Here is a 24,696-nt window from a genome sequence, read left to right on the forward strand (position 1 = left end):
GCCTTTGCAACTGAGATTGCACTGCTACTGGGTACATGCCCATATCATCTCATGCGTGATTCTCGCATTTTTCTCTGTTAATCGGGCGCCCTTGCATTTCTTCCGCACAGCATCGTTCCTGATATGGTTTAGTCGAGTCAAACCATTCGACAACCGCACCATCTTCATTTCCATTGCATGAAGTGCCTGTTCATGCTCCGCTGTTGTAGGCCAGCATTCACCTCCATAAAGGGTCGCCAGTCTGATCACTGTCCGGTAAACTTAGAGATTATAGATGCAATTGGATTTTCTTATCGTACAGGACTGCAGTAATCCCGTCGTCATTTCATCCACGTGGCACTGACTCTTGTCTTGACATCGGAATTCGTACTGCAATCCGAGGTGATGCGCGACCCTAGTTATTTTAATTGGGCCACTTTATTAAGTTGAACACCGCACGCAATGGTCATGCCATCAGTTTGATCACTGCATACCACGTACTCCGTCTTCTTCAGATTTAATTTCATCCCAAATCATTCTATGATGATAATAATAATATAGTTCACAGAGTAAGAAATACTAATGTAATCAGACTATAGATTTCTTGTCTTGTCTTAACTCCGAATGTGACTGTGTGTTAGAAAAATGGGTGAAACGTAAGCTGTCTCCCAAATCCCATGGCTTCTTAACCAACCTGATATAAATTTGTAACTTGGTAAATCATTCTAAAGACTAAACTACACTTACACTTTACCAGTAAGGATCTCCTGATTAACTGAAAATTTTACTTAACTCAGAATGTCATGAATTACGATATTTGTTCAACACTTTGTTGACATATCCGTTGATAAGCAAAGTCTTCTAAGCATATTAGTATTCTTATAAAACAATTAGCAGAACGTACCGTCATTGACGAGCCGATAGTTGATATTGTTACTTCTGTTCCTACCCTTGGTTGACGCGTAATCTTTAAGACGCAAACTTCGCACACTCTGGTGTCCAGTCTGAATTAACAGGACCTACCGAGAACTGGACAAATACCCAGCTGAACAGCACTCGGGCGGTGGATGCTCTGGAACGCGTGCTTTAAAGACATAAAAGCCGAATTTCCTGCAGAACCACAAGAATTGCAAAGAAAATCCATATGGCCTTTTTGTACAAAAATGGATTTCAAGTTCAATTGCTTGGTCTTATTTAGTGAGAGGATTAACCATTTGCAAACTGGGTTTTAGCGTTGAAGCACGCGCAAGGTCAGTACATACGCACATACTAATGCTCGCCATTTAGAACAAATAAACTATTGAAATTTTATAATAGGCCTGTATTTGAACTGAATGTCTGAGGTATATGCATACCAAATTACAGTTTAAGCATGATTGAGCGAAAAATGAAGGTACACCATCTCATTTTACACTATTACGTGTTTTTTTTAATATTACATTTTACGGTCAATAACTTGAAATGAAACACAGCAGAATGCACCTGTCATATAGTTACATACATCTTTTAATTAAATAATTAAAACTTTGTCTAACCATCTGCCTTATCGTCCTCTATTCATAACCTCCGATACTCGCCTCGCATGACCCCACTGCCGAAGCCCAGTTGGAGATTTGAGGTCAGTTAGAAAAAGGAATTTTTCTGGTAGGAAACTCTTCACATACCGGTGTGCTTTCACCACGCTTGGCAGATCACTGACTATCAATATGTCGGCAATCGCCTTCGTATCAATGAACTCATTTTTCAAAACTAATTTCACAAATAATATAGTTCAGGTCTATATTTCGAGATAAAACGTATTTATTCATGTGACGGGACCCTCCAGTAATGTAGGTGCAAATTTTCAAGAAATTCTCTTCAGTGGCCTTCGGAAGCCCGATGGACAGACGTCATTTCATTCTTATACGGAATGGTCGGAAATAATAATAATAATAATAATAATAATAATAATAATAATAATAATAATAATAATATTAATTTTACGTCCCACTAACTACTTTTACGGTTTTCGGAGACGCCGAGGTGCCGGAATTTACTCCCGCAGGAGTTCTTTTACGTGCCAGTAAATCTACTGACATTAGGCTGACGTATTTGAGCATCTTCAAATACCACCGGACTGAGGTAGGATCGAACTTGCCAAGTTGGTGTCGGAAGGCCAGCGCCTCAATCGTCTGAGCCACTCAGCCGGGCCGACACAATGTGAAACGGTTATTTGAGCGTTAGGGTGTTCATGATATTGATAAATAATTTGAAAAAAAAAATATTCGATTTCTTGTGTCGTTGTCATTCTATCATCTGCTGTAGTTAGGTAACTAGATCGCTTCGCGGGCATTGCTAAATCTGCACGTGGCTTAACACCAGCTTGAGAGCACTAGCCGAAGAAGAAAGCTTTGCCGGGGGAGGGATTTGAACACGGAGCTCTGACTGACAAGATCGCGCCATAGAAAGTACGCTGCGGTGATACCGGCTGGAACCCACGGTGTGTTTGCGTTTGATGCTGACATTTTGGCATCGGTGCTTTTTCTACTTCTTTTCTTCATGGAGCCTCTAATTATTAGTTCCTAATTAGCGTCGACCTCTAAGATCTTTTGCTACCATGTTTTTCCTTCGTTCCCACCTAGATATACCTGTTCCCTTCACAAAGCTGCAGGTTGTTCTTCTTGGATTCTCTCTCTCTCTTCACCTTGTAGACGTAGAGTGGAGAGTCTGATACTACCCAGCGCCTCACATTGGAAAAGTACGTGTTAAGATGATTCCTCTGCTTCATTGCATTTCCTACACGTGTTGTCGGCATCGGTGCTGCTAGGCGATCGGTCATTCACGGAAATCTGGACTTGGACTCACATTGCAACACAAAAAAGTCACCATCACGACCACTCTTTCTATATTCTGATTAGTTTTAAGAGAGTAGAGTGTCCAGTTATACTTTCTCTTAAAACAATTGTCACCACAACCACGACCACTCTTCCTGTTGTATTTCTGATTAGCTTTAAGGTAATATGGGTGTCCTGTTGTATTTCCGCTTAAACCAATAATCCCCATTACCTCCACTTGTTTTGTAATTAATGAAAAATTTGTATTCTGCCTGTTGTATGAACACTGTCTTATGTTAGGATCTACACAAACCGATCATGCAAACCATAAAGACGTTTTTCGGTCTGAGGCATTGTTTTCGGTACTCTTAAGTAAAGGAGGGTTCTGAGGCACTGTTCAATTCCAATTAATATTTCACTAGCTGTAGCGAAGTACAAATATCGGAGCTGGTATCTAGTATTGTACGTTACTTGGTGGAATATTTCATATGTATAGCTATTACCTTGCAGTATGTGCCATTGCCGGTTCGAAAATGTTATTTTCATGTCAGCTTGTATCGCTTTCGAACCGTTTCCAACAAACAAACAAACAAACAAACAAACAAACAAACGGTAATTGTTCCAAACATCAAAACTCTACTAGTGTCCTATCATCCATCATCATTGATATCTGTGCCAGGAGACGTAGCTGCTACCACCTAATACCGTACGGTGGGATAATCTCAGTTTTAGGACGAGAAAACTTAATGTAATGTTTATGCACTAGAAAACTTTATTTATGTGTCTTATGAAACTAATAGACAGGGGAAATATAATAATTGGGGGTTAAATTATTATTAAATCGATGTGCGCTGCTTTGCCTGAATTGGAACGAAGTGAGATTAAATTAGTGGTTGGTAGTGATTTCATCTTCTTACACCGTATTGTTTGTTCTTTTCAAATGGCCTCGTATTTCATGGCTTCTTTCGGTTAAAACGCTTCCTTCTCAACTCCCCTTTCTTGATACCCTTTTATTGGTTTTAGTCTTGTGTACACTGACAATATAAAGGGAACCCTAAGGCTTTTCCGGAGCGGTGGAGTAGAAGAGGATTAGGCTGTACACTTAAAGTAAGGGAGACTTAGGTGAAGAGGAGGCAGTGAATGCTGGCAAAGACACTTTGCGTCTTCACATTCCTCTTTTCTGGTTCCCACGACAATACATCCTCACGTTCTCTTGCATTTCTGTCAGTAACTGATGTAGCTCTTTCATTCCCTTTCCTGAGCTCTAAATAAATATACTCTAGTACAGATATTAAAATTCTAGGACACTGTGTTATCCCTTTGCCCTGTCGTAAAAATCTTCAAGATTGTTATACGAGCAGCTACGGTCTGACGCGGAATTGGAGAATTTAATATCACAGGTTAGCGGGGTAGAATGAACTTGTTGCAGTTTTCGAAACAATATTGTCACAACATTTTCTTAAGGCTCAAATTTAGAACTTTTCCGTTTAAAGCATAAGGGCACCATCATTAGTAGCTGCCTCTGTGGATTAGCGGTAGAGTGTTGGCCTCCGGATCCCAAGATAGCGGGTTCAAACACGGCAGAGGTAGTCGGATTTTTGAAGGGCGGAAAAAAAGTCCATTCGACACTCCATGTCGTACGATTTCGGCATGTAAAATATCTCTGGTGACACATTTGGTGTTTAACCGACAAAATTCATTAAAATCTCAGTCATAGACGCCCAAGAGAGTTTCGGTTTGCTCGGTCTGCCATCTAGTGGGGGTCTGGAGTAAAACGGAACGTTGAAATTGACGAGCTGACAGCCAGATGGCGTCAAATTGAAATGTCTGCACACGGTAGCTGAGGCCATACGATTATTATTATTAATTACCATCATTAGTGATGGTGTGTTAAATCAAAGCCTGAATATTTCACTGATGCTAGATGTTTTACGGCCAGAACCATCTTCATGTTGATCAATCAGTGCATCATTGTTCAGTGGTACATAAAATAACTATATGCTACTTTTCAATGATATTTTTAAAGCCCAGAGCTACTTATTGATGAGTATACGTTGCAGTGATCAATCGTATGTGATATCACTATCTGCTACTTCTTCACTGATGCTAGATTTTCACAACCAGGAACTGGAACTGATCAATATAGCAATGGTCAGTGGTATGTGAAATCCATTTGCTTCTTTTTCATATTTTTCACAGCCAGAGCCGCTAAATGTTGATCAATCAATATATCAGTGATCAGTGGTTTTGAAACTACTGTCTGTATTTGTTAAATTTTGTACAGTTTGTACAGTTTTGTAAAGTTTGTACAGTAGTTATTCTCGCAGTGAATATGCCATCTAGTTGAAACGAGTACCAGCGCGAGTCAGAGCACCCCTCACGTAACGATAGTCCATGCAATGTTACACTTCAGTTCAGTAGTTTTGGGGTGCTAAGGGCATTACTCTGACGTACTTGAGTGTGTTGAAACGTATCTAATAACCGCTATTATTAAGTATTGTTTATGTTGTGAATGTAAAATTATTATGTCTAGGTCTTTAGTAGGTGTGTAAAGGATTTAAAACAAGCATTTGATCCTAGAGAAAGTAGAATCCCCAGGAGAAAACCACACCCTATACAGCCATATCATTAAATGTATTATGTTTATTTAATATAAAACAACCTCAACCTCAGAAGTGTGCAGTGCAGAGTAGGAAGTAAAAGTAAATTACACAGAGTTCATTTCAGTTCATTAAAGTCCGTCTTTCCTTACCTTTGTTGAATCAAATTATATTGCCACAGGAAGATTGTCTTGATATATTAGACGACTTTAAACAACGGCCATTCTAATTTTGTTGCAGGGATTTCTCGAAGCCAACCTCAAGTGCTTCTGGAACGCTTCTCTTCTGGAGGCGATGCGACTACTGGAATTTCAGGGGTATGTCGCTCCAGGAGTGCTGCTGGTGACGGCGAGTGCTTGTGCCTTGGAGGTGGTTCGTGCTGCCTGGGCCCGCAACGTACTGAAGCCACCCAATAACTACATCATCGCCGTCGTTGGTGAGTAAAACTAACAGATCGTAGTTAACATGGTGTTAAGCAAGCTTGTAAGAGAGGATTGTCGTTCACATCACTCGCCTGTTATCCATGTTTCGTGTTATTATGTTCATCGATTACCAAATCCTGCAAAGGAATCAAAGACTTTTGGAAGAAATTTTGAACTTAACTATTAGTATTCCAAGAGGGAGGAAGTTTTCTCAAAATGTCTCGGAAACGATTAAATTATTGTTTTCGGAGTCCTAGTGGGACTAACCGAGTATTGTTTCTCGCAGTGATGGGCGTAAACTGAGCTGTGTCTGGTCCTTCTACGATAATTCGATAATTTGCCTATTTTATGGATTTAATGTATTTGATTTTTTTACCCTTATAACATTGAGTTCAAATTTGAATTTGACAACATAACTACCTCTACGATCCGTCTGAGTGCATCATGCGCCCTGGTACAAATTTTGATCAGTGGAAGCGTGTAGATTTGTATAACAAACAAACAAACTAACTCACTTTTGATTTTATAGATACATATGAATGTTAAGGGGAGCTGGATGAATATATTGCTATTTGCAGATTTTCATCCCATAAAATAAAGTAGTATTCAGATTATGTCCATATATCATTTGTTAGGAAGATCGTTCTATATCGCTTTTCACGAGAGTTTAATCCTGATGTAAAGAAATAGGCGGAGCACCATACCTTTGCACGTGGAGATAGACGTAGTTGATTGGAGAAGCAACCATCGTACTCACTCGACTGTATGTGAGCTCGAAGAAAAGTAGTAAGTTGCATTAATTTATTTTAGTTTAGTTTAATACATTTAGAGAGTTTGGAAGAGTGCGCACCGAGCTCGATAGCTGCAGTCGCTTAAGTGCGGCCAGTATCCAGTATTCGGGAGATAGTAGGTTCGAACCCCACTGTCGGCAGCCCTGAAAATGGTTTTCCGTGGTTTCCCATTTTCACACCAGGCAAATGCTGGGGCTGTACCTTAATTAAGGCCACGGCCGCTTCCTTCCCACTCCTAGCCCTTTCCTGTTCCATCGTCGCCATAAGACCTATCTGTGTCGGTGCGACGTAAAGCAACTAGCAAAAAAAAAAAAAAGAGTTCGTAATCAAATTAAAATATGGTTGTCATGTGTACCGGTATATATATGTGTGCTTTTTATTATAAAATAGTGATTGAATAACGAGAAATGAAGGCACAAGGCGTGGCATAATACAGGAAGTCTTCTCGTAGTGAGGGAAAGTCCCAAGCTGTACAGCGTGGAGATACGGTGTTGCATCTTGCAGCAGCAGTCAGTCCAGTATTCATAGTGAGAGAAATGGAGCAAGAGTTGGGACCATCGCGTGTAGTGAAGCAAAAAGGAGGAAAACCGCTCAGAAGTGACCATAGTAAGTGCATCGTGAATGTGTTCAATAAACTACTGTCGCATGCGATGCGCAGCCCTGTACGTCCGAACACGGGACGTTGACGGGGTGGAGAACGGTACTACACGCTCAGCGAATCACAACTCTTTCCTTGACGGAGGCGTGGACATGTTCACATCAGGATTAAACTCTCGTGAAAAAACATATACAAGAAAGCCTTTGATGTTTTAAGCTAACTAGCATTTAGCACCAATATATAGCCTACCTATCTATATTCAAACTACTGAACCGAAAATATTAGACGTTTTAAAAACATTTGCTCACGATGAATAGAAGGACGCCGATTCAAAGTTGCAGCAAAGAGTTTCCGTGTACCTGAGTCTGACTCCTTGGCTGAATGGTCAGCGTATTGGTCTTCGGTTCGGAGGGCGCCTGTTTCGAGAATTTTAATTTCACACGGTTAATATTCATTTGGCTTGGGTCGTAATACTTGGATCATCCCACATTAGTGGACGATTGGAAAAAGGACAGGAAAGAAAAGCTTTCTGTGTGCCTGAATTAGGCTCACCGTGACATCAGATTCTAACACATTTGGCTTTTCGTGAGGTGTTGTGTATTATCGGTGCTGCTCTGTAAAATCGAAATATGGATACTAAACGATTCGTCAATGAATAACGTGAAGGGTTTTGAAATACGAATGTATCTCATAATGTTCATCCGACGGGTGGACCACTTCACCAACGGGAAGGTACTTCGTGACAGCGGGAAATTATGCGAAGTTTTAACCTTCGCAAACTGTAGAAAAACAGCCTATTGTCCCCATATTCCGAAATAACTAATACAGCTTGATACAAGTGATCATAGAATGGAAGGTAGAAGAGAAACATGTACAATGGTGGAGAAGATTGTAGTGAGCACTGAACTTCCGACAGAGACTCAGTATCCAAGAAACGGTAACCGTGATGCAGGCAGTTGTACATTCCGTGGCCTGAAGGTGTACGGTGGGCTTCCTAAAGGATTCCACTCACTTTCAAGCAAAGGATATTTACTGAGGCGATTTGAGGTGCGGAGATGGTGAGAGGATGGCGCCTATGGCGTATAAAAGGATCTTTCCCAACCTTATCCTTAGTGAAAGAGTATGGGAAACCACGGAAAGCCTTTCATTCTCCGGACGGCCGACAGTGGGGATCAACCCCTCCGCCTCCCGATCGAAGAGCTGCCTGTTCTGTTCTACTCGGTGTACGGGAAGCGCTCAGCAAACCAAACCAAACCCCATGGCGCAACAGCCCCGAAGGGCCATGACCTACCAAGCGACCGCTACTCAGCCCCAAGGCCAACAGATTATGAGGTGTCGTGTGGTCAGCTCGACGAAACCTCTCGGCCGTTATTCTTGGCTTCCTAGATCGGGCGAAGTGCACAACAGGAAATATTAAAGCATGATGGTCGCTAACCTTCTGTGAAGAGAGAGCACCAGGAGAATAAATAAGAATTAATAACGATATATTTGTTCCTCTCAAAAATAATTTAAATTGAAATCATAATAATTGTTCGTGCAAGAAAGACCATTTCAGTCTGATTCATTGAACTGAAAGTAGTACCAAATACAGTTTTTAAAATTCCAAAGTTATAGTGAGAGAAGCTTCACAGATACAGGTATATAAATGTTGAATTTATTATATTGGTGATATCGGACATTCCAACTCGCCTAACTTCTTACTTTTCTTCCCATTACTTCAGACCAGGAAATCAAGAGGATAGTGATTTATTCTCCCATACGACTCGACGTCCCGTGAGAAGTGAAAGAGTCATTAACATAATATTATAACTCAGTCTTGGACAGCATTCCGATAGGTGAGAGAGAGAGAGATAGAGAGAGAGAGAGAGAGAGAGAGAGAGAGAGAGAGAGAGAGAGAGAGGACGTGATTGTTACTGGTGGGAAGGCGAACCGCTTTAATGAAAGTGTTTGGTGTGTTTAAAAATGTTTGCGTCATAGCTAGTTCCGACGTTGATCCTCTGACGCGACTACGCTGACCATATAACCAAGGTTATTATTTATGTATTTATTTACTTATTTATTATTTTATTTATTATCCCACCCCCGCAAATTATGGATCAGTTTACAGATTTAATATGAATAAAGGGCGAACCTAACTTACGTATTTGTTTTTACATTTCCGTGAATCAAATATGCACCAAAAGTGATTATTATATTCACTCCTTACTCGGTTGTCAATATTTACTCTAGGTCAATAAACTTATGTTATTCGTATTATGTTCTCTTTCACACCTACGCTTTCTCCTTCATAATATTGATTAGCTGGGTGTTAGTTTGGAAGGTAGGTTATTCATTTTATACAGCCAGGCTGAGTGGCTCAGACGGTTGAGGCGCTGGCCTTCTGACCCCAACTTCGCAGGTTCGATCCTGGCTCAGTCCGGTGGTATTTGAAGGTGTTTAAATACATCAGCCTCGTGGCGGTAGATTAACTGCCACGTAAAGGAACTTCCGCGGGACTAAATTCCGTCACCTCGAAGGCTCCAAAAACCGTAAGAGTAATTAGTGGGGCGTAAAGCCAATAAAATTATTATTATTATTATTATTATTATTATTATTATTATTATTATTATTATTATTATTATTATTATTATTATTATTATAGCAGAATAAGTTGAATTACGCGCCAGACTAAGAGTAGTACTGAGTTAACGAGGAAGTATGCTCCTACTTTTTCTTCAATGCTCTTTCCCATTTTCCTGGGCTCAGCACTTAGTGTAGATTTGGCCCAATTTTATGGCCGATTGCCTTTCCTTATGCGGAGTGTTTTTGTGGTGGTTTGTAGAGTGATTTGTGTAGATGGAGAAGTGTGTGTTAGACCAATGCGAGGAATTAACCGTACGCAGTTCAGATTCCCAGCCCGACCAAATAGCAGAACGAATAGGAGTTATATTTGGAGGTACGTAAACGAACAACTCCGCTCACTTGCATATAAAATCATGCCCAAGAGAAAAAAGTAAAGGGAGTGGTATTGATAGTCGTGGAACTCTGTTGTTGGCTTATTATTGTGGGAAATTATTAATGCTTTCCTCGCCTTTAACCTCGGTGTCCTTTCCTTTCAAACGGGCTTGCCCATCCAAGTACGCGCTCTTTTGGCACATACCACGTCATTACCACTCCCAGACCCCACCTGGCCTGCCCATAATGAGTCACTTTGAACCCCCTCCGAGGTCATCGCTCATATCCTGAGGAAACCTTCAACAACAGACAAACCAAAGGATCCGTACATGATCCTTGAAACTGTTAACAAGTGTTTTATTACCATCACCATCATCTGATCAGTACTGATTAAAAATGTGGACGGCACAACAGGATACCATCTTCGAGTCTTTAGTTGTACTAATTTCGAATAAAGTGTTGAATAGTCATCTCGGAGGACTCCTGTTCAAATGTTTTCTGCAGGTCTTCGTATCATAATGCCACGTGTTTACCTGAAAATATTTATTCTTGCAGCCTGGTTTGTCTGTGAAATCTTCATCTCGAAGATGGGTTTGATCCCCAAATAGAACCACCACAGATTATTCGGCTATAAGGACACTCTAAAATCCGATGGGACTCTATAATGAGGCGTGGTGGAATGGGGTATTTTGCCCTTGCTTTCTTCGTTGGGCTTGATGTGGGTAATGTCTTTCATGGCATCTTGTTGCCCTAGTCGCGCTTCCAATGTCAATTACTCAGCACCACTCATATCACTATAGCATCCATACAGTCACAGCCACAAATGAGACTGAGACTTCAGTGGAACCAACATTTGTTTAGACTATGGCCTGTAAGAAGAGACAGATGCAAGAATACTACATCAACCAAGAAATAGTAGCAGGTTGAATCATATCATACATTTCTATACAGTCTATTTGTCATATTCATCTCTACCGGGCGAGTTGGCCGGGCGGTTAGGGGCGCGCAGCTATGAACTCGCATCCGGGAGATAGTGGCTTCGAACCCACTGTCGGCAGCCCTGAAGATGGTTTTCCGTGGTTTACCATTTTCACACCAGGCAGATGTTGGGGCTGTACCTTAATTAAGGCCATGGTCGCTTCCTTTCCGCTCATAGTTCTTTCCTATCACATCTTCGCTACAAAGCCTGTTAGTGTCGGTGCGACGTAAAAAGGAAATGGTAAAATAATAATAATAATAATAATAATAATAATAATAATAATAATAATAATAATAATAATAATAATAATCCGGGCTCGACGGAGTATTTTTTCGTTTGTGACGTCTATCTACCCATGTAATCGTGAACATTATGCAATACATCTACATTTTGAGGACAATTCATTTACAAAGTCTCTATTGTGAATCCTTAGACACCGTAAAGTAGCACTTGTCATGAATGCACACAACATGTTTTAATTTCAAAAATACACTCTCTGCAGTGGTGGTTCTTGTTTTGAGTTCTACACCTAGGTCCCATTTCTGTGTTAACCGGTATCCTTCGTACTTGAATTGTGACAACCACCCAGTGTTATTTTCCTCCAGTGTGATGGGGCTCGGCCGGAATGCATGCGGAGTGGCCTACGCTGCAGGGAACTAGTAAGAGTATTGACAGAAAGAGGCAGACAACAGCCCTCGGCATTGTACTGTGAAGTTACCTGCTGGACAGCTTGTTAAGAACTAAAAACGAGACTGTGACGGACGAGTCTGTTTCGAAGACCGAGAGAAAGCCCGCCTGCAAGTGCCACAACATCCCAAATAAACCCTAACGGTGTTGATGATTTTTGCTTGCTGATTCCCATGAATTTAGTGTTATGTCATTTTTAGGACCGAACTCGTTGCTTGCTACGTTGATACTTTCAGAAGGAATTAAAAGTCATCTAAGTGGTGGTGCTGGTGATTATTGTTTCAAGAGGAAGTACAACTAGGCAAGCATCCTTTAATAAACACTAATCAGAGAGAAACAAATGATGGGATCCGACAATTCGAAAAATGAAGATATGCGCCAAAGAAAGACAAGGGCCGCGAAGATCGTGAAAATGAAAGGCTCCCTAGGCCTCGAGTGCTCTAATACCATCGGGGTCGGAAAAGAACAAGAGTTGACCAAGAAGGTCGAATAGGATAGATGAAAGTGAGGAGCCTGGCACAAGTAAGTGGAAGTAATGCAGGACTCAGCTGAGGGCCTCGTGGTCTCCAACCCACGCTCCACAAGTTAAGAGTCCCTGGGGCCCCTTTTAGTCGCCTCTTACGACAGGCAGGGGATACCGTGGGTGTTCTTCTACCGCCCCCACCCACAGAGGGTTAAAAGTGCTCTACATTGTCAGCAAGTATCACATTGTGATCTGCATAGCGGACGATGTATATTTGCTTCTCGTAGATCTTGATTCCTTTATCAACTTTATCAAGGGTAATTAAAAAAATGGCTTCATGGCATAAGTTAGAAAGGTTTGGAGAGAGGATACAGCCTTGTCTCACAAATTTGGTGATAGATTTCCTAATATTTCGTCATCAAATATGCGTTAGAAGTAGTTAGACGTAAAACCAATAACATTATTATTATTATTATTATTATTATTATTATTATTATTATTATTATTATTATTATTATTATTATTATTATTATTATTATTTGTGTTAGAAGTCAGAGAATGACCTAATCCCGACTGAGCTATGATGGTGACCTCTCCTTGACCAGTCCACCTCTACAAGCAGGTATGTAGCAGTAGTACCTGCTAGATTCCTCGCTTGTCCTTCGTGTGGGCTGGTTTGTGCGCTGTTACTTTCTCCAAGGTCCATTGTACCCAGTTATGTTTTACTATATTTTAAAGAAAGATTGTGAATTCCTCGCAACTATTTGTCTCAATAGATCAATGGCTGAAGCTAACTCTAATGATCGAAGACTCGGATTATATGGAATAGAAGACGGATAACTTTCGATTCAACAAACAAATACAATTCGGAGAGACTTTCATTTCTGCTACCACCTTACCATTATAATGGACTATATATTATGCTATTATTAAAATCACATGTTGATGGTTCTTAATTTCTGATTCCTTTCTTATAGCTGCTTTCAATGAACCTCTAAAACTTTATGTAAAATAAACGACGTCTTCGGTTCCAACTTACATTCCGTCACAAATCTTCCCACGTTTTAAAAATACCGGGCGAGTTGGCCGTGCGGTAAGGGGCACGCGGCTGTGAGCTCGCGTCCGGGAGATAGTGGGTTCGAACCCCACTGTCGGTAACCCTGAAGATGGTTTTCCGTAATTTCCCATTTTCACTCCAGGCAAATGCTGGGGCTGTACCTTGATTAGGGCCACGGCCTCTTCCGCCCCACTCCTAGGCCTTTCCTATCCCTTCGTCGCCATAAGAACTATCTTTGCCGGTGCGCCGTAAAGCCAATTGTAAAAAACAGTTAAAAATTATTTCTCCTGAGGCTGACTGACTGGGGACATACAGATTTGCTCGGTCTTCACTGAAGTATGCGAGTTGGATTCTTTGTTAGGAAGTCAAAAAATAAAATGAGATTTCCACATTTGAAGGGCACACAACTCTAAAGTTCATTCACCTACACTAATAATTAGTATTTAGTAAATTCCTTGGATCAATGGTGGCTGACATAGTACTTCGTGCGATTTGCAGAAGCCCCTATCTTCCATTCGTCCAAGGACCTCGTCGCCTGTATGGAGATAGTTTCGGCTGGCTTCCACCTCATTCCCGTTGTACAACTTTTTAAGATAGGAAATCCTCATCTTCTCGTTTTTAAGTTATTATTACAGTCACACTCCAAGGGTTACCTCTGTGGCCTAATCCATGCTTGCATTTTAAAAATTTAAAAATTGTATTATTTGCTTTACGTCGCACCGATAAAGGCAGGTCTTCTCGTTACGGTGGGATAGGAAGGGGCTAAGAGCGGGAATGAAGCGACATTGCCCTTAATTAAGGTACATACTAGAATTTCCCTGGTTTGTAAATGGGAAACCACGGAAAATCATCTTGAGGGCAGCCGAGAGTGGGTATTTAGAACTCACTGTTTCCGGAATGCAAGCTGGCAGCTTCATGACCCAAACCACGCAGCCATTCGCTCGGCTGCTTACATCTTTTCCTGGAGTGCCCAATATCTCTTTCCTTTTGCTTCTTTCGGTCGCACAGGAAAACAGTTTTTCAAGTCTTGATTAATTCAAACTTCGTGTAAGTGCCATAATTTTTAATATTACACAGAAGTACAGCCACTGTTTCTGGTGGCACTATTTATAATTATGATCCATTGTAGAGGCAACTTCCTTCTGTTGACATCCGCCACTCTGTCACATGTATGGTCGTTCAGAAAGAATGTTTTTTAAAAGTTTCTTTACGTCGCACTGACACAGGGATAGGTCTTATGGCGACGATGGTACACAAGAAGGCTAGGAGTGGAAAAAAAACGGCAGTGACCTTAATTAAGGTACAGCCGCAGCATTTGCCTGGTGTGAAAATGGGAAACCACTGAAAATCATCTTCAGGGCTGCCGACAGTGAGGTTCGAACCCACTATCTCCGAATACTGGATACTGGCCGCACTTAAGCGATTGCAGCTACCGAGCTGGGTAACAAACGTTATATCTATAGATTCGGTTGTTTTTGAGAAACGTGTACCGGCGAGGAGGTTATACAGCACTATGGCCTCATTTCTTTTTGATGGACTGTACATCCTGAACTCTTCTTCTCCTGGCATTTGCCTTCTTCTATCATTCCGCACCGCTCATTTCTCCAGCAAACAAAGAAACGATTGTTGTCTGGTGTACTTTGGCATGAACAGTGAGAAACGTAAAGCTGCTACTGAATTTGGTTAACTCAGATTTGGTCGGGTAAGTAAGGCTAGCCACCAAGGAGACCAAAATGATTACTCCTTATTATAGCGCAAGCCAAGGTTGCATTTACGGTAAAACGCTGACTACTCTGCACCAGTCAATTAAGTCTCCGCACACGAATAAAATTGCTACATGCATTTTTATGGAATGTTGCATTGCACGGCTCTCATATCTGAACACTGCACAAGGCAGAAATCAACCTTCTGGAAGCCTGTGAAGTGTCATTCCTCCGTAGGATGGTGAACATCTCGTGGAAGGTTGATCTTTACTTCGTCGAGGTGGCGTAGCTCTTCTCAGATACAATCCCTCCTTCCCTTCCCAATAGAGGTGGCTGCATATACCTTTTTTAAACACTAGCTAGCCCTCCTGCAATTCTTAAATCTCTGGCAGTATCGAGAATCGAACGCGGATCTCTGAAGACGGCAGCCAGTGTTGCTAACCGTTTCAGTATGGAAGTGGACTTGAGATGGTAAACCAGAGGATATTTCTAATATTCTCAAAAGCACGTGCCGCTTGTCTTGGTGGAGAAATACGGTACTGCATTTAGGAGAGTAGCAGAAGGTTTCACTGAAGGAAGCAAATTGCTAAGGATCATCGACCATGGAGGAATTTCGTGGCAACTGACCAGTTGTAAGACGTATTGCTTGTTACCAGGGTTAAGATGTTTAGGTGCAAATTTCAGATGAAAAAAGGAAGGGAAAAGGTGTTCAAATAAGGTAAAAAAAAGGGACAAAAAGGTGCTGGTTTATTCAACTAATTACACGATTTCTCTTTCCTCTATTCTCTCCATTCTACTTTATTGAATTACTAACAAGTACATCAAATTATCACTCTTCAAAAGAAGAAAAAATTTGGAAGCTGTTGTACTTGAAGACATTAAGCATCTCTTCATTTTTAAAAGTGATAGAATGTTTTTGTAGATGCTAAAGCGTCTTTCGACGTCCATATAAACCAGTGGGGCAAACCTTGTATTCACTCGGAATGGCAACTCTACAGATGTGGCGAATTTCTCAATGTCTGGATTCTTCTGAAGACTAGACTGAAGTTTGTCTTTGGCAAAGCCATCTAATTGCTCCCTCATGGAAGTAAAAATATCCCATTGTTTTTCCTTTTCCAGACCTTGTTCTTCTAATCGTTTAATTACTGCAGTCAGGTACTTGTAACTATGGACACAATATAGTTCTGTCTGCAAATTATATATTTTCTCCGGTAACAGAAGTTCCTGTGCTTTAGAAATTGCACCTGCGTCGGCTAGATCCTAACAAAGCACAAACTCTCAATTTCGTCAAAATTTCACACAACATAGCAGCACACACAAACCCAGCCAGTAATGACCGGGAAATTTGGAAGGGGCAGGCCAGTGGTTTCCCTGCAGGCAACAACACGACTCGGAGCTTTCAGTAGAATCTTCTTCAGGGCAGAGATGAATTTATTTGCGATGTCGTATTCGTTCCGTACGGATTCAATAACCCTGTGAAGAGCATGTACCAAGCATGTCACATGCTTCAACTTAGGAAATAAAGGTTTCAATTGGTTAGCAGCCGAAACCATGTATGGAGCTTGGTCCGTAACCTCAAGAAGAAGTTTTTCAAACTCGATACCAGTAGGCCAGAGTTTTTAGTAGACGTCCATAATTGATTGCATTACTGTACTGGCATTTGGTTTCTGCAGCTCATACATTTTTAACAACATGGGCTTAACGTTCTCCCCTGCTAAGGGAAAAACTAAAATGTTCAAAACGTATTGTTCGATTGAGTCGTTGGTTTCATCCACAATGATTCCCACATCGCAACCAGACACTTTCTCCTTGATTCTTTGTATGGTTTCTTGGTAAACAGGCTCCATGTAGTTTTCTTCTTAAAGTACTCTCATCGGGCATTGACATCTTTATGTATTTTTTAAGAAATCCCTTAAAGGCTGGATGGTTAACCTTATTGAGTGGAATTCTTGCTTGTGTAAGAGCTGTACACAAATAAATGTTTAATTCCTTCAAATTTTGGCTTTTTGAAGAACTCTGTTTAAACGCATTTCCTAATAGACGTTTACCGAGATTTGTTTGCTTGAAGAGTCTTATTCATTTGGTGCTTAGAGCTGGAAATGTGTTGTACATCTCATAACAGTTCCATCAGTGTCGATGAAATCTTGTTTGAATTCCTGAGCCAGAGCAATAAATCGGGCATTGGACACCTTTGGCATGGTAAAATTTAGTAGTACACTCATTTAGTAATGTAACAAAGTGCTAACACCAGTACACTTGCTAACTCAATGCAACTATCACACAACTCACTCTTGCGCTCACTTGCTGTCCACACTCTCTTACAATACCGCGACAGTTAACAGAATGTTCTCATTCATGCTGGAACTGCAGTCGCAGCTATTTCTAGTAGCTTCGAGCAGAACCCAGTCTCAATTCTCGAAACTACGCGGGTGCGGTTGCTTAGGGCTCTCTAAAGAGTAGGTATGCTCGCCCGCCATTATGGTTCATTCATGCACTGCGTTGGTAAGGCAGTTGACCGCCCCAGCCTTGTATATCCCTCTTCTTTTACTGTTCTCGCTAGAAAGTGATACTAAACTAACATATTGTAAAAATACTTATTCTCAGTATTACTTAAACGGTTACTCAACATAAATATTAGTATATTTCGCGCATTACTGTGTAATTTTTACTCGATACGGTGATTGTAAAAGCAAGGTCGTTGATAATTTGCTTTTAAATAAACTAGGTATGAACTCTCACTGGAGAAATATTAGAAGAAATAGATTACTAATAAATCGGTCTTTATTGTTATTATATTATTGATAAGTAGAATAAGTTGTTCGTAAGCTATGCGCCGCGGTACCGTCAAATGAAATGAGGGATACCGTGGTATTGATATAGGCTACTGTCATTATTAAATCGTGGAATCTGACGTGGTAATCGGTCAGTGTCGAAGATATATAAATTGTGATATAATATTTTGATACCATATGATCTCGGACGGTATTTCATACTTGCGTGAAATTGATTCAGCGCTATTTTCAATGTTGTCGAAATAACAAGAAAAATATTCTTCGAACAAAAATAACGCTGAAATGTGATGTACGAAGACGAACACACCCAAGTAACTAGGAATCAATCAATCAATCAATCAATCAATCAATCAATCAATCAATCTTGATCTGCATTTAGGGCAGTCGCCCAGGTGGCAGATTCCCTATCTCTTGTTTTCCTAACTTTTTCTCCAATGATTGCAAAGAAATTGGAAATTTATTGAACATCTCCCTTGGTAAGTTATTTCATTCCCTGAGTCCCTTTCCTATAAATGACGTTTTATTACAGTATTTACAAGCAATAATATTCCATTCCATACATTCTTGCCAAAGTCCACAACAGCATAGGATCGAATTTTGAAGAAATGTCTAACAATTTTTCTTTTAAATTATAGCATGTTGGAGAACATGTACTGGTACATTTATCATTCAAAATTATCTCCTTTACAAGATTTGCACCATTTTGCATTATATAATGCTTATAGTCCCTATAGAAGACCTCATATCTGAAAATAAAATTCATAACTTCACAATTCGGTTTCTTTAGACCAGCCAAATAAAAAAAATACGAACGTTTCAGAGCTTGAGTCGGAAAGCTCATAGTTCTGTCTGCATATAGGCCTACCACAGATCTTGATTTTCAATAATGCATTTGCTGTAATGCCACTAACGTTAAACAAATTATTTCTGTCATATAAAGTTAGTTTTGACAAATATTGTAGCTGTGGTGTTTGGATGTTGAACTCCTGTTGCCGGACTTTGGGGGCAAAACTGAATATTGAATGATCAATGAGACTGAATTAACGGGTGTAGTAATGTCAGTGGGAGCTGGATGCAGGTTTAAGTTAGCAGCTGAAGTAGAAGGTGTAGCAGAGGCAGTGGAGGCATAATGGAGACCAGAAGGGAAACTAAACTACCTGTATCCCGCAGTAGAGACATTACTGCAATTAAGTGCAGAATAACCCACCATTATGTAATAAATGTCCACACAAATATAGCACTATTCTGTCCCGCACGTGGTGATTAAAGCAATACGTTCGATGTGACGAAGCGCGCTCTCGTAGGAGAAACTAGAGTTTGATCACATGGCCCATTGTGCATGTATGAACCAAAATGGCGGCTAAGCATACCCATCTTATAGAGCCTTACGGTTGCTGACATCTCTGCGTCACGAGCATCCGCCTCCATGCGAACAGGTGACTTCTCTCACAGCAACAAACTCACATTCACGAACATCAGGCTACATTATAGCGGTAAAGCGAGAGAAAGAGGTTTTGTCGAACACACAATTTTTTTCAATTGTTGCAGCTGTGCTTACAACTCCCGCGTGATGTTTACTGAAAGAGGTAGGCTTACTATTCCCAAGTACACAGCAAACTGAGGAGACGTTAATTGAAAGTTAAATATTTTATATTGATTAAAAATCTTATGGAATAAATTGGAATTAAACGAAAAAGGGGAGAAATGGGATTATTGGAATGGTTGGGGGAAAAAGGGATAAAGGTCCCAAAAAAGTGGGGGGGGGGGGGGGAAAGGTGCGTGAATAATGCCTCTTTTCACAGCTAGAAACAAAATTTCACACTGTGATATCTTTCCTAACAGCTGTAATTTACCCCAACAAAAAAGGTGCGCACCTAAAAATCCTAACCCTGCTTATTACGATAATAACTATTTGCTATTAAGTGCATGTCCATACGTTCGTCATATATTATGTCATCATAGTTGCAGTCGGAAGCTGAACATACCCCGACGCATTTCTACTCTGGTTAGATGTTGAAAATCACCATGGCGTGGATTCCAGTCGCAGAGTCGATTGTGGTCCCTGACTTAAGAGACGTGACTGTGTACATTATCTTTCATCTTACAGTATGTTTGTCCACTCGGAAGATTTCTAGTACTATTTGTAGTGATGACGACACAGATATCTTAACATGTTTCCGACTCGTGTATCTTCACACTCCATTACTTTCACTCCACGATAATTACCTACGTGTTGACAATACTGTAGGAAATAGATTCCTGCCATGTCACAATCGGCAGTGGCGGTACATTGTCAAACTCAATATTAGCTTATTGAAGTCTAGAATGTTTCTTGGCACTCTTAACACTGTTTCGAAAGCCGTAATTTCACTTGCGTGTTGAAAACTGAGGTTCGTAATATTTGATGAAGAAAGTTGTTTATATTATGGAAATGTTTGGACTAGGAGGTGATATGCGAGACGGAGTGAATTGACTACGCAGTACGTACAGTATTATTAGCGTATAGGTTGCCGTGCATCAGAGCAATACTGATGGGCTCTTGTTAAACACTCGTGTAGTTGCAATGCAGTATTCTGGAGATAGTAGGTTCAAACCCCAATAACGGCAACGTTGAAAATTGTTGTCGTGGTTTCTTCTTTCCCCACAAGGTAAATGCGAAAGGTGTTCCTTCATTAAATCCCTCGAATTCTACTGAAGTCAGTTCAGATTGAACCAGCTATTCTGGGAAGAGAAGGACAGTATCCAACTGCGTGAGTCACAAATGTTTTATATTTTAATGTAAACCATTTACGACATAATATTTCTCTGTAAACACTTGATCTTTTTGGACATTAAAGTAATTTTATATTATATGAAAACCAATAATCCAGTTGTTTAAATAAAAAAATCCCCTTCATCAGGATTATTCGAAATAAGGAGGACGCTTCGAGAAAAGGTATTACATGTATCGTCACACTCCTCAGGTTCCGATCTCTCAGCCAATCAGCAAGAAGTATGATATTTAATCAACTGCAACAAAATATTCAAGTTGTTATGGACTCCCTCCTCTTCCCTTCTGATCTCATTCGTGAAGGACAAGATCAATGCTACAGTTATGGCTCCTAGGCCAACGCGGGTAGAAACGTTCATCCTAGTTTAAAACTACGTAAACCGATATAACAGTTAAGTTTGTATTCACCAACAACATGAACTCGGATGGCGGGTTTATCTCGTTTTAGAATTTTGCCAGTGATTGGTTGGCTGGTAAAATGGGAAATCTAAGATAATAACCTTCCAAGAAACTCGTAGCCGGCTGGAATATCTAATTGTAAGATGAAAACCTTCCATGAAACTCGTAGCCGGCTGGAATATCTAATTGTAAGATGAAATCACAGCGACGAGTAATATGATCAAGATTATGCAATTAACAAACGTTCTAGGTGGATAAAAGAACGTGCGACATATTTGGAGGACTACGACGACACATTTTAAGTTATCTAAAGCTTCTACACTGTCAATCTTATCCTTGATCGAACATAACCTGGAATTCCCAACATACAGGCAGGCTTAAGATGAATTCTTGATTGTGGCTTATATCCTGTACGGTACACAATTGCGTGACTTTTCAGTGAAGAATTGAGGAATACTGCCTTACTTTTTCAAGTAAACTCATGTTCCCTTTCTGAGGTGGTACAGCTCTTTTCAGGCACACCCCCAATGGAGGTGAGCTGCATGTACCACTTACCAGCCCTCCTGCCATTCTTAAATTTCTGGCAGTACCGGGAATCCAACGCGGGCCCCCGAGGACGTCAGATAATAACACTAACCGTTACGCTACGAAGGCGGACATTTTTTGAGTGAAAATTACAATGTGTAGGCTATAATTTGTATTCTTAATCTGTTAATGCTTTCTGCCACCAATTCAGTAACAATTCACTCTCCTGAAAAGTCATACAGTATTAGGCTTCTTTCTTCATTTACCGAGCTCGATAGCTGCAGTCGCTTAAGTGCGGCCAGTATTCAGTATTCGGGAGACAATGGGTTGGAACCCCACTATCGGCAGCCCTGAAGACGGATTTCCGTGGTTTTCCCATTTTCACACCAGGCAAATGCTGGGCCTGTACCTTAATTAAGGCCACGACCGCTTCCTTCCCAGTCCTAGCCCTTTACTGTCCCATCGTCGCCATAAGACCTATCTGTGTCGGTGCGACGTAAAGCCAATCGCTTTCTTCATTTCTGCTCAATAGCGGGCATAATTTATGCAAATTATTTGCAAACCTCGAATGGAATCAAAAACTTATTTATATTTCGTTAATGGCGGCAACATATAGTCATTTGTTTTCCGTGCGTCAGTATGAACAATTTGCAGTTCAAACTCAGATTGAAACGAAAACTTAGTTTTGGTAAACCAAGATAATAAATTCTGTGGTGAATGCGGAAGTGAGCGTTATTGGAAATCTAAAATAAGTGCAAAAGTAACTGACGCTGAATGCGGGTCCTAGTGGTGAAACCGAGAATTGTGACCACGTGGACAATAAGATTTTATGGACGAAGAAGCAGGTGCAATTTCCTGCAGCCGACAGCAGCGGCAAGTCTTCATAAATCCTGTTGTGTTAGTCAGGATCGAAGCTGTCATCTTTGGCTCAAGATGATAACGTGCTTCGTGCGATTGTTTTCCATGAAAGATGTTTACCGCAGTGCAATGAAGTATGCCTCGCTCCATTTATGTCAAGGTTGTTAACTTGCCGTAAATGGCAATTACATGACGCTGGGTACTGGGAAGTCATAAATATGAGAGTCAAGCGGAAAATATTATTATCTCATTATACAAGCACTTCACCTGTCCGATGGGAGTTCATTGAAAAGAATTAAAGTTCTTAAAACTTCCCGCAATATTAATTGTTACCATGATGATACTTCGACAAGTTCTATTAAATGCTTCAGTGCATCTAATATTTCTTATTCTTACTTATCTTAGTCTGAGACATGTAGCTGTTAACTTGAATTCAGAAGATGGTGGGTTCGAACCTTACTGTTGGCAGCCCTATAAGTGCGTTCCCTTGTTTTTCTATTGTGTACGCAGGCAAAGGCAATCCAGAATTATTATTTCCAGAAAAAAATCACAACTCTATTTCTCAAGCAGCAGACACGATAAATAAAGGCATTCTTTTGAAATTTTTTTACATTTAAGCATTAAAGTTAATTAATGTCCCTTTATAAAAGTGTCCATTCTTCTGGAAGGACGGTTAAGGACGCATTTGCCTTCTTCCTAGTGCAACCCGTTTCCTCTCCCATCGACGTCGAAAAACTTGAGACGTTAGTGAGACATTAATTGGCAACAAACAATTAAACAATTAAATAATACTGAGCTCATATCACTAGAATAAGATGTACGTATAGATTATAAAATATAAGGTTGATGATCGTAGTAGGCCTACTTCTAGCAAATGTATGGAACACCATTCCACATGGTTACTGCCGACGAGCGCGCTGGTTACACGGCTAGAGTCACGTGGCCGTTGGCTTACAATCGGTACATAAAGAGTTTGAACCCCACGGCCTCTTCCTCCCCAATCCTAGCCCTATCCTATCCCTTAAGAACTGTCTGTGTTATAACACAGACAAAATTACGTGTACATGTATTAGCCTGGAGGCGTCCGATTCGTTGGCTGAATGGTCAGCGTACTGGCCTTCGGCTCAGAGGGTCCCGGGTTCGATTCCCGGCCGGGTCGGGGATTTTAACCTTCATTGGTTAATTCCAGTGGCTCGGGGGCTGGATCTTTGTGCTGTCCCCAACATCCCTGCAACTCACACACCACACATAACACTATCCTCAACCACAATAACACGCAGTTACCTATATATGGCAGATGCCGCCCACCCTCATCGGAGGGTCTGCCTTACGAGGACTGCACACGGCTATAAATAGCCACACGAAATTAATTAGCCTGGAAGCCATTTGTAACTTTTCGATTGTACAGGAATTAGTTTTTGAACTATTAATTATTATTTGCCCAATCGCTGGGAGTTCCAATTGAAATATCACTAAAAATTAATAATAATAATAATAATAATAATAATAATAATAATAATAATAATAATAATAATTCTGTTAATACTTGTAAAACAACAGAACGTTAATTATAACTTGGCGATTTCCAATGAAACAAAATAAAAACAAATCAACAATAATAAAAATAAAATGTGCCGAAAATGCAGGTAAATGAACGCCAGAGGTCGCCATATGATCCCTCATTTTAGATTATTAAGTAATAATAATAATAATAATAATAATAATAATAATAATAATAATAATAATAATAATAATAATAATAATGAATGAAAATATACAGCCTGTTCCAGTCATTCGACCGGGTCAGGAATGGAAAGAATGAAGCCCCTATCTAGTGGTGAGGATAGGAATTACGCCGGCTTCCGAAGCCTGTCGCACTCCTCTGGGGCAATGATTAATGACGGGCAGATGAAATGGCATTGGAGAGTGTTGCTGGAATTAAAGATAACAGTGAAAACCGGAGTACCCAGAGAAAATCCTGTCTCGCCTCCGTTTTATTTTTAACAAATCTCGCATGGAGTAACCGGGATTTGATCCACGGAATCCAGCGGCGAGAGGTCGATGCGCTGCCGCCTGAGCCACAGGGGCTCCAATAATAATAATAATAATAATATACGGTAGAGCATAAAAGATTATATCTTGGGTAGTGTATACAATGACTGGTTTACTGGGCCTTACCTAATACCCCCAGGAAACGATAGAAAATGGTAGGAGCTCGCTATCAGGCTAATAAAAATAACTGTTTGACTCTACGTTACCAGAAGAAAACATAAGCCGAGCGAGTGGCCATGCGATGAGGGTCGCGCATCTGTGAGCTTGCATTCGT

General features: G+C 40.6%; 1 protein-coding gene across 1 annotated transcript in view; it reads left to right on the forward strand.

Annotated features, from left to right (window-relative positions):
* Nucleotides 1–24,696, forward strand: part of ko (Stork-head domain-containing protein knockout) — a 780,139-nt gene that overhangs the window by 569,086 nt on the left and 186,357 nt on the right. Inside the window, exon 4 of the mRNA XM_067144715.2 lies at nt 5,633–5,828. Within this exon, the coding sequence (XP_067000816.2) occupies nt 5,633–5,828 (196 nt within the window). The remainder of the gene's footprint in view (nt 1–5,632; nt 5,829–24,696) is intronic.

Source organism: Anabrus simplex, chromosome 1 (genome assembly GCF_040414725.1).
Source record: "Anabrus simplex isolate iqAnaSimp1 chromosome 1, ASM4041472v1, whole genome shotgun sequence".
NCBI classification, from domain to species: Eukaryota; Metazoa; Arthropoda; class Insecta; order Orthoptera; family Tettigoniidae; genus Anabrus; species Anabrus simplex.